At 42.4% G+C, this 10535-nt stretch overlaps 1 protein-coding gene across 2 annotated transcripts; it reads left to right on the top strand.

Annotated features, from left to right (window-relative positions):
• Positions 1–5105: 5105 nt before the first annotated feature.
• dlx1a (distal-less homeobox 1a) lies at positions 5106–8262 on the top strand. Of its 2 annotated transcripts, none has more exons than XM_037489567.2 (3): positions 5106–6203; positions 6502–6695; positions 7027–8262. In XM_037489567.2, exons 1-3 carry the CDS (start codon positions 5894–5896, stop codon positions 7276–7278), a joined length of 756 nt encoding a protein of 251 aa, XP_037345464.1. In that variant the 5' UTR covers positions 5106–5893; the 3' UTR covers positions 7279–8262. The 2 variants fall into 2 exon arrangements, with proteins under 2 accessions (XP_037345464.1, XP_037345463.1); XM_037489566.2 differs by having other exon boundaries at positions 5112–6203; positions 6496–6695.
• The last annotated feature ends 2273 nt before the right edge of the window (positions 8263–10535 follow it).

Below are 10535 nucleotides of genomic sequence, written 5' to 3'. Positions count from 1 at the left end.
ATGGCAAAGTCTAAAGGGCATGTCAGTCCTCCTGCCTCTGAGAGAGGTAATTATCCTTTTCCTGTCAGAGAACAACAAATGATAGCCAACTATGGGGGTGCATTTTCAGGAGCGGAAATTTGTCAATTGGAAGGAGAAGGAGGTTTAATTTTCTGGCAGCTGCATATCTACTTTTATCCGGCTTTTTTCAACGGTCATTTGTTGCATTTTTTTTTCTATTCTTGCACAGGGGCTTTGAGCATCAGAGGGTGTGTTTATGTGCCCTGCATTAACATACCTATTTATAGTCCTACACTTTCTTACAGTCATCTTTTTTTTTTCTGTTGTGACCATTTCACAGATTATATATTGTCCACGTAATTTCCCTTTCAGCATCTGTGTTTTTTACCTTTCACAGAAAGCAGTGAATGGAGAGAAAATTATCACAATTACTCATATAATTGAGCCGTCTTTGTGGCAAGTGCAGCTTCAGTAACCCTTTTCTCCATCAGCCAAAATGGTTTCATTATATGGGTTTTTCATATTCCCTGACACAGGGCTCCGCTGAGGGCCTGGCGCGTGGATGAGATGCAGGATGAACAGAGAGAATCATTAAGGTCACAGTAGGAATAATTATCCCAGCTATGGAAAGAGCATCTACAGCCTCTCGGTTTTTTTCTCTCCCCCCCCCCCCCCCCCCCCCCCCCCCCCCCCCCCACGGCACAAATGCAGTGTCCACGGTTTTGTCACGGATGGAGCTTCCACCTTCTACTTATACAAAGAAGAGAGAGGGGGGGGGGGGGGGGAGAGCAGGACTTGTATCAACATGACAATTTTCCATCATTAAGACTAATGACAGGCACAGACTGTGGGGATCAAGGGGAGCACAAAAAAGAGAGAGGCGCATTCAGGTGTTGGCTGAGTGCTGACCTCCTTCCCGTCTTTGTTGGAGACTTAACTCTTAACAACAAAAAAAAACTAAAAAGGGGTTTCAGACCAAAGGCGCAGTGGCAGCTGAACGTCAAGCCGTCCAGCTCTCCATGGGCAAATGACTTAATTGGCGAATTTGCATGTTTTCCATTTGCCCGGGAAATTAATTAAATAACACCTACACGTAAAGATGTTTAATCATTTGTTGATTTAAACGAATGTCCCCCGTTTGCAGCTATGGGTTACGGTCCTGCCATCCAGCTCTGGCACCAGAAAGTTGATTAAATTTTGATTATCTTTAAAATGGATTTTGTGATCCTGGGGATACTGTACCATGCAGCATGTGAAGCGTCGATGTGACTTCTTTTACAGTTGCTGAATTAAGTAAAAAACCATATTTTTCCATCTCCACAGCCTTCACTCGGGTAATTGGTCATTTTGCAGCCAATTTTGGGCAGGTTGGATGCTTGCTGCCATGGCCTGACCCCTGCTGCTGCTGTAATGGGGACAGCATTTCTACTAGTTCACTGGGGGCTTTTCCACACTGTGACCCCCAGCTTTCTGAGGGGAGAGCTGCTCTGAACAAGGTGTGTGTGTGTGTGTGTGGGGGGGGGGGGGTAATATGACTTCTCAGCTCTGCAATGACCTTTGAATATTACACACATGTTAATTATACGGTACTTCTTTTCTTTTTTAGTTTTTGCTATTTGAAATTGAATTTGCTTGAAATGATATAGTTGCAGGTTCAAAATAAGCCGTTCATGATTTGCTTCTGATAAGGAAAAAAAATACATATGAAGGACAACAAAAAACCTGACGGAAACAGAAAAAAAAACATTGACATTTGCATTTAATTTATTGTCCCACTCATTTCCACCCGGCTTCAGCGGCGTGAGTCATCTGCAGCAACAAGTCCAGTTTGGAGTCCAAGGTGCATTTGTCTCGCATGAATCCCAAACTGATATGATGCTGATTCTTCAAAGTCATCAATGCCTGCAAAAAAACAAATATGTTATTATACTTCACACAATTTAAAATGAACAACACGTTGTTGCAATATTTATTTGTTTCAGAAAACATCGGAAAAATGCGTCTCTAAATAAAGAAAACTGTTGTACTTAGTTGTTATTAGGAGCATAATATCTGGATCCGATATGAATAGAAGGATCAAAGGTTTAAATATCAACATTTGAAATCACCAAATGGGAAACCCACAAGTCAATTTATAAGAGCACACAATATTTGTGAGCTTTCAGGTTTTAAAAAACGTATTAAAATGATCACAAGTACTGATTTAACACATTTTGAGAGTATGAGAGTCCAGAAATACATTTTATTCATTGTTTTTCTGAAAGTAATTTATTTTTCTAAATCACCCCCCCCCCTCCCCGCCATCACCCCCCCATCCTCCTGGCCCTTATGATAATGCAATCAATTAACCGTTATAACAATCGTGTTTCTCCGATGTTATGATTCTATTTTTTGTTTATGTGGTGCCCAGTAAACAAAATCAATTCACATTTTGATGCCACATTGAACATGAAAATAGACATTGAATGGAGTTAATTGTAGTGCATAGTGGCGTTCATCGACTCTGCTGCAAATTGCACAGCCAGAGAAGAAAACAAAAGACAATTTTACTTTTTTGATCCACTGCTTTAAAAAAGGTGACTTAAAAGCAAAGGAAAGTGTCAACAAATCATTTTTTGCATTTGTGTACTGAGGTCATGTGGTCATAATGTGGGAATTGTCATGCTAAAAATAAAGGCACGAGAGAGCAGTTTATTATTGGAAATGGATACCCGTCTTCTCATTAAGTACACGCAAGATATGTAAATAGTTCAAATTTAGGTATTTTATTGTTATCATTTAAGACAAAAACGATCAGATGCCACCAGAAAACCTGAAGCTGAAAAATAATTCAAATTCTTCAAATAAAAACGTGCACACCTGTGTTCCGTCTCTTCTATTATGAAAGAAGAAGAAGAAGAAGAAGAAGAAGAAGAAGAAGAAGAAGAAGAAGAAGAAGAAGAAGAAGAAGAAGAAGAAGAAGAAGAAGAAGAAGAAGAAGAAGAAGAAGAAGAAGAAGAAGAAGAAGAAGAAGAAGAAGAAGAAGAAGAAGAAGAAGAAGAAGAAGAAAATAATACTCCCTGACAATAATTAATCACCGCTCAGTCTGCGGGGCGCGCGCGGAGCGGTGCTCTCGCACAGCATGGCCGCGTCACTGTACCGATGCGCCGCGGTGGGGATAATATCTGGTGGCTGTGAAAATGTGGGTTGGCATGGCAGTTGAGGAGGGCTTTCGATCACCGGACTGAAATGAAGTCTGTGACATCTTGGCCCGTTTACCCCTCCATACCCCTCCTCTCTCTCTCTCTCTCTCTCTCTCTCTCTCTCTCTTTCTCTCTCTCTCTCTCCGCCTCGGCACTAACCCTCAGGTGAAGAGCAGCAGGTGTTAAAACACCCTCAGCCACAGAGCTACTCACTCCTAATGAGCCTCCTGCGCTCCATCCATGCATGCGCGACTTTATTTTTTTTATTTTTTTAGTGCGACTAAGTGAAGCCCGTGTGTGCCACGGTGCCACGGTGCCATGGAGCAGGAGGGCACCGCTGTGGCCCCGCGCTGCCCTCCTGCCGCGAGCAGAGGAGTCAAATGATAAATTAAAGTGGTAATATTATCACCCGTCTGCTCTTCCTAACGACAATGAGGACGGCTCGACCAAATAAAAAAAAAAAAATCCCTCCAATATGCGTCTGATCATTTAAGTTGCCAGCGAATGAACACCTGGTCATTGTCAAATTAGGTTTTATGAAGCATTCCGCGAGTCAGCTCAGCCCCAAATTGTATTTACTGCAACCAAAAGCATGTAATTATTATTGCTATTACTAGTAGGCTCGTTGTTATTTTACCATGTTCTGCAAATTCTACCTTTATCCTGTTAATGGTTTGCTCACAGCCGCGTGTCAATTTGCGGATACTATAATCGTGGGAAAATAATGACAGTTATCAGTCGCACCCACCAAGTACCCATAAAAATCAGTCCTCTGTTCTGGAAGATGATAATTATTGGTTGTACTACCATTATCATTGTCGTTGTTGATGGAGGAAATCTTGAAGCATTTTCCAAAAGTAATTCCAGAGAAATCACTTCAAATTGGCCTATTTTAGGGGACAAGGCCAGCTTATAATATTGCACAGATATCTTTAAATTCAGGCATCAGCACCCGGCTGGTACTCTGTGGTGCACGTGTCCTGACGCCAGCGCCTGCATTTTGATAACACATTTTACAACTTGCTAGCAGTGTTCGGAGTTCAATTATGCAATTACACTGATAATCACTGTGACGGAATTTAACTGCCTTTAATTTGTTATTCAGGTGGAGACGCAGGGACCGCGGATGGAGCAGTCGGGCTGTGTTTCTGCTCCGCAGAGGCACCAGAACAAAACCGACAGCCTGCAAATGAATCCTAATAAAACCAAGAACTGCCGGATACTTTATTCTTCTTCTTTCACCGAGGGCTTCCCGCGGAGGCTCTCTGGCCCCTGAATGGCGTGGATTTATCTGCTTCTTTTCCACCGCGTCTCTTCCCGAGTAAGTTGCTTTCGGCTGCTGATTGAAATGCATGCGCTATTTGATTTTAATACAGCCTGGTTAAACTCGATAGCTTCAGCGGTGACCCTTGTTCCACGTGAGCTATTGAGGTGTGGAGGTCTAAACCTGCAGCTCACGAAGAAATGTCTTCTGTCAGTCGTCAGTTCAATTAAATCAAATGGCCGTGGATAATTATTCTTGTTAGGCTGTGGGAGGCTGGCCGCACCCCCCCCCCATCCTCGCTTAGATTCGTGCTAATCAAACGTCCCGGGATTTAACAAAACTGTGGCCATTAATTGGTGGCGATAGAAGGTGCGTAAAGTCGTTTGGGGAAGCGTTTGAATCGGGATTAAAAAAAATAAAAGAGGCCCGCGTGAGATGCAACAAGCAGTTTATCCTGGTTAGGCTGATCGTCTTATTGCCACGAATAAAGCCATAATTAAAGCCAGTTGCTTTTTTAAAAGGTGTTTAAAATCGACTTAGAACCCGGCCTGTTAATTATTAATTATTATGGGCCTTTTTGTAGGCTTTGACGTTGTTTGTTTTATAAAATAAAACGAGCCAACTGAGCCAACAAACCTGGTTTCACATCAAAGCAGAACGTCTCCCACGGACAGATGTAACTGAGACCTAAGTGTTAAATACATGACTAATTACAAACCTACTTATGAAAATTGAACACTAGTGTTATGCTAATACACCTTCCTTCAGATAGAGCTGTAATCTATAAAAAAAGAAGTATTTAATCAAACTGTCCGGAGTAGCTTCAACGAGGATGGAAATGATTATTTAACGTTAATAAATGAGGCCGCACTTTTATTACAATGATGCACCTGATTGTACCGTGTAAAATCCACCGCTGCTCCCATGTAGATGACTTTATTATTCCATAATACAAATGTGAATAGTGCTGAGACAATAGTGGACCAGGTGTCATCACTGAATGCCATCCAATATTATCACAATTACGCATAAACGGGATTTTTAAAAATAATTTTGTATTTGACGATTTGTAAATAATAATACAAATAACAAAAAATATTAAGAGCAAATCTTGACATGTCAACGGGTGTCTTAGATGTCTGTGGCTTTCCTTGACTTTATCGGATTCTTCGGACCCAGCCCCAGCGTCGCCAATCGGCTTCCCTCTTGGAGAGAGTGGACCAATCAGCAACAGTCTTTGATGAATATTCATGAGTCCGAGATTCAAACCTTTGAGCGAGTTTGTCTTGGTCCACAGCATCATACCTAGGACTTTTCACAGGCACAAACTACATTTTCTTATGAATGGAAACAGAAAAAATCTGTTCGGCTTAAATTGGGACCCATCCTTCACTGAGATCATAGAAGGAAAACAACAAAAGCGAGACAAGGCGAACCGCCAGAAGAGATGACAATGACTACAATTCCAGAAAGTCTTAATAGCCCCGCTTCAGGAAAACCCGTTTTCATGGAGTTTGGATCCCCGAGTCAACAAATGTCGCCTTCCTCCATGTCTCACGGACACTATCCAATGCACTGTTTACATTCTGCAGGTCATGCCCAGCACGACAGCTACAGTCCAGCCTCGTCGTTCCCCAGATCTCTGGGTTATCCATACGTGAACTCTGTCGGCGGCCACGCCACCAGCCCATATCTCAGCACAGTACAGACCTACCAAAACAGCTCGGCACTCACACAGACACGCTTAGAGGAGACAGGTAAGTGTCCGGCGGCTTCTTTGGATGCTAGAATATGAACTTTGCGTGTTGGCGCCGCTCTCGTCTGGGTTGCGTTTCGTCGCCGCGGCGAAAACGACGCACCCAGATGTCGGAATTAGGCTCGGTAATTATTTATTGCGTAACGCTATAAACAATGTATGCAATTAAGGATAATTATAGTTAAAGTGCACCCCGTAAAACTTGCCGAGCATCCGAAGCCGCGCTGCGCCGTGGTCCACAGACGCCTGCTCATTGGTGTCCTCTCTCTCTCCCTCCTTCTCTCCCTCCTCAGCGCCAGAAGCGGAGAAAAACACAGTGGTCGAAGGCGGAGAGGTTCGATTTAACGGGAAGGGGAAAAAGATCAGGAAACCCAGGACTATCTATTCCAGTTTACAACTGCAAGCTCTGAACAGGAGATTTCAACAAACGCAGTACTTGGCGTTGCCGGAGAGAGCCGAGCTGGCAGCGTCGCTGGGTCTCACTCAAACACAGGCAAGTCCACGACACGCGCGCGAGGAGCTCCACTCCTTTATAGATGTAGCTTTTTTTACCCCACGCAACAGGCCTTGTTGTTTTCTATTTTTGTTGTTGATAATAGACAGCATTTATCAAATGGTTAAATATTATTTGTCAAGAAGTTACAGGTTTAGTATGTCCCTGTCATGTATGGGTTAACCACACCTTTAAAGGGCAAAGTTATTGATAGGTCTGGTTAAAACATCTTTGGGCTTGTCTTTGCAATAGGAAACCTGCGCAAAAGTGCCTTATCCTTCAAAACAGTCCATTAAAATAATAATAATAATAATTGACTCTGTCTCTGCAGGTGAAGATTTGGTTTCAAAATAAGCGATCTAAATTCAAGAAACTGATGAAGCAAGGCGGGGGCACAATCGACGCCGCCGCTTTGGCCACCGGCCGCGGACTGTCGAGCGTTTCTCCCTCGGTGGCGCCGGTCTGGAGCTCACCGACCACCGTGAAGACTCCGGTGGGGACAACCGGATCGTACATTCCCAGCTACACCTCGTGGTATCCCACCGCACACCAAGAGTCTATGCAACAGTCACAGCTCATGTGAACGGAGACCCGAAGCCCTGGACTCTGCCGCGGCTCGTGTATCGCGATGGGGGATTTTGGGGCCCCTCGGCGCGGCCCGGCACTGAAAACACAACGACGGAGACCCCGGAGTCTGCTGCAGCCAATGCCGACACAGAGGCCTCTTCACACAGGATGACGGCAAGCAGGGAGTTAAGGCTGAAAAGGCACGCGAAGCGCCCACGGGCGACGAGTCTGTGACAGTCAGCGGAAGTTGTTGACCAGCGGATGTTTTTTTTTTTGTTTTTTTTTTAGGCTCCTGTTCATCACTTTTGTGGCAGTTTAATTTTTTTTCCTTAAAAAAAAAATACTTGTGTGAATTATTCTGTTTGTAAGAAAAACACGTGTTGGTTTACACCAGATGTTGGCCCCAAAGTGACGATGACCTGAAATCGATCTGCATTCATTAACAGTTAACGGTTCATTCTTTTACCAAATAATGCTAATTAGTGCATTGAACTATTGTTCTTTCGGCACACTCAACCCCAGGGCATTCTGTGCAAAGCCTCAACTCGCTCTATGTTGTTTACGTGTTTGTTATTTAAGTTAAATTATTCAGACTAGTTTCTTCTGTTGAGGTCAGTGTTCATTTTTGTAAGTGTGTTTTGAAATTACAACACTGTGTTGTTAATGCTGCACTTAACGCAAGCAAAGCTTTTCTATGCCGCCCTATGTTATGTGAAAATGTAAAAGGTCTGGCAATTTGCTGCTTTATAAAAAAGAAATATCCTGATGGTGAGCAGCTCATTTGTCACTGTATTTTGTACATACCTTTCAGACTTGTTTTGTGCTGTACTGGATACGCTGTGGAACAGGGCTTTAGGCTTTCTGTATTCGTCGAGATGTGCTTAGTCAACATAGAAAATATTTAGTTTTGTATTGATGACTTTAATTTATTTATCTGTTTCTGAAGGTTATGTACATAATGTGCAAAGTTTCAAAAGCAGTAAAATAATGATTTAAATTATGACAAGAAAGGTGTCTGATTGACCCCCCCCCCCTCCCACACACACACACACACACACACCTCCCCCCCCCTCTTCACTCCTCCACCCTGATCCCACGTGAAAAGAAAGGCTTCAGCATGGTGCAGCTTTAATGGGAGCTGACACAAAGCAGTATCATGTTGGTTATTGTAGCAGACACCGTGTGAGCTGCAAAAGGCTCGTCGTGTAGATTTATGGTCGTGTTTAGCATTTAGCCGACATGGTTTCCTGCTGCTGCTGCTGCTGCTGCTGCTGCTCACTGGTTGCAGATGTTGTCAAACATCTGGGCTGATTGAATCTTAAAAAACACGAAAACGGGCTATGGGTAAATAATCCATTTTGTTTTAACGTAGCTTATCCTGAAAAAAGAACATCAGTGGGAAACCTTTGGCCGAAACAAGCTGCATTATTTTGGGGGATCTAACCGTCGCGCCGCGGGAGACGTGGATTCATTTAACGTCGTTTATTTCTTTTCAGCTGTAATCTCCTTACATGTTGTCTTCCGACAATCCCCATTTGTGCCATGAATGGGACAGATCAATTGTGTGTGTGTGTGTGTGTGTTAAGTGAATAATCGCGCAAGAGGCAGGTGCTGCCGCTGCAGAGGGCTGATGGACACGCGGGACACGCGGGACACGCGGGGGGATCAGACGAGATCAGTGAAAGTGGGAACTTCAAAGCCTTCTTGGTTAAACGTCACACTTCATTCATCAACTCTAGTTTCGCCGTCTTGAAATAGGCCTTTTTTGGTTCAATATGAATTTTAAATTTGTGTTTGGTTGGTTCAATATGTTTTTTTTAATACCAAAAGAAAGTGGAATAACTTGTCCATTAAAACATGAACAATTATACTTGCGAAAAAAACGAGTAGGCCTACGCCATAAAAAACAATAAAAAGCTGAGATAGGGTGACATTTCGAGAGAGAAAATGAATCAAACAATATATTTGGAGTGTTAATGTTGTCTCTGAAAGGAAACAAATAATGAAACAAAGAAGTAGAGATGCACGACTCTCTCTCTCATTCAGCTTCAATGTCTCGGTGAATATACAAGTTTTGCAATCATAATGGAAAATTTGGTGAAATCTGAAAAGCATCCATTTAAAACACATCACATCATCAATTTTTCTTCTTTTTTCATTAGTTTCATTTATACATTGCTAAAAGCACAAATCAAACAGTTATGATTATGCTGTTATTACTAATAAGTATAGTATTGCACATATTATTGTATGAATGTTAGTCTTACAGCAACCATCCCTTTAAAAACATTCAGCATAAGAGCGACTAAAAGGAAATAAGCTTTGACCTTTTTTCCTCGACATCCCTTTGACGTCTCTCTATTGTTATTCTTTTACAAGATCCAGAACATTTACCTACCGAAAGAGAACGTACTTGTATTTCCATATACCATTAAGAAAGAGTATGAATTGTGCTGCTCCAGTAGTGAACATAAATCTGCCTGCTTAGCCCCAGAAAGGCGCAGCTGCACATCCAAGAGGGTCAGCGTTATTTCGCTGTATTCTCCTCTTGATTATACGAACTGGGCCCATCAAACCCAGCGTAATTACAGTAATTTCGCCCTTATTTATTCTAATGCAGTTTCCTATCTCTGAGGTAATTATGAGCTTTTTTTTTTTCTCCCACGGAGGATCTTTCTGCTTTGACAAAAGAGATGGAGCTCTGAAAGAAATGTGCTGCTGCAAATAGAAAAAAAAATTAAGCAAAATAGGTGAGCTGCCATTTCGTCACTGTTCCCTTAGACTTAGCTTATATGTAAGGCTGGCAAATTGCTTGCAGGTGTACATCACAGAGTTGTCAATGCAAAGAGGCCTCAAAAACACAATGTAAGAGTAATGAGAGCGACTATAATAATATAATTTTAATCTATAGATTAAAAAACAACTTGTGTTTCTCGACAGAGCCATTTCTCCAGAAAATAAGCACACTGAATACACTGGAGACAAATGAAAGATAAAAATAGAACATTCCATCCTTCATTTTACTGTCAAGGAACCAGTCCTAGAAATAGCTTAACAGCATGAAAATCAGCAAGATTCCAGCCTTTTTCCCATGAATATTTCAGATATGAACCTTTAATACACACCTTTCAGCTTGATATGAAGAGGCGAGCTCCCTCTCAGGGTCCCTATAGACAGCTGGAAGATGAACAAAAGTATCCCACAGCAGAGATACTGCAAGGTAAGTGCATAAATGCCACAAAATCCGTGTGTTGGTCGAAGCTATAGCAGCAG

Source organism: Pungitius pungitius, chromosome 10 (genome assembly GCF_949316345.1).
Source record: "Pungitius pungitius chromosome 10, fPunPun2.1, whole genome shotgun sequence".
Classification (NCBI taxonomy): domain Eukaryota; kingdom Metazoa; phylum Chordata; class Actinopteri; order Perciformes; family Gasterosteidae; genus Pungitius; species Pungitius pungitius.
The sequence above is the reverse complement of the archived record's forward strand: the minus strand, read 5'-3'. Positions and strand labels throughout refer to the sequence as shown.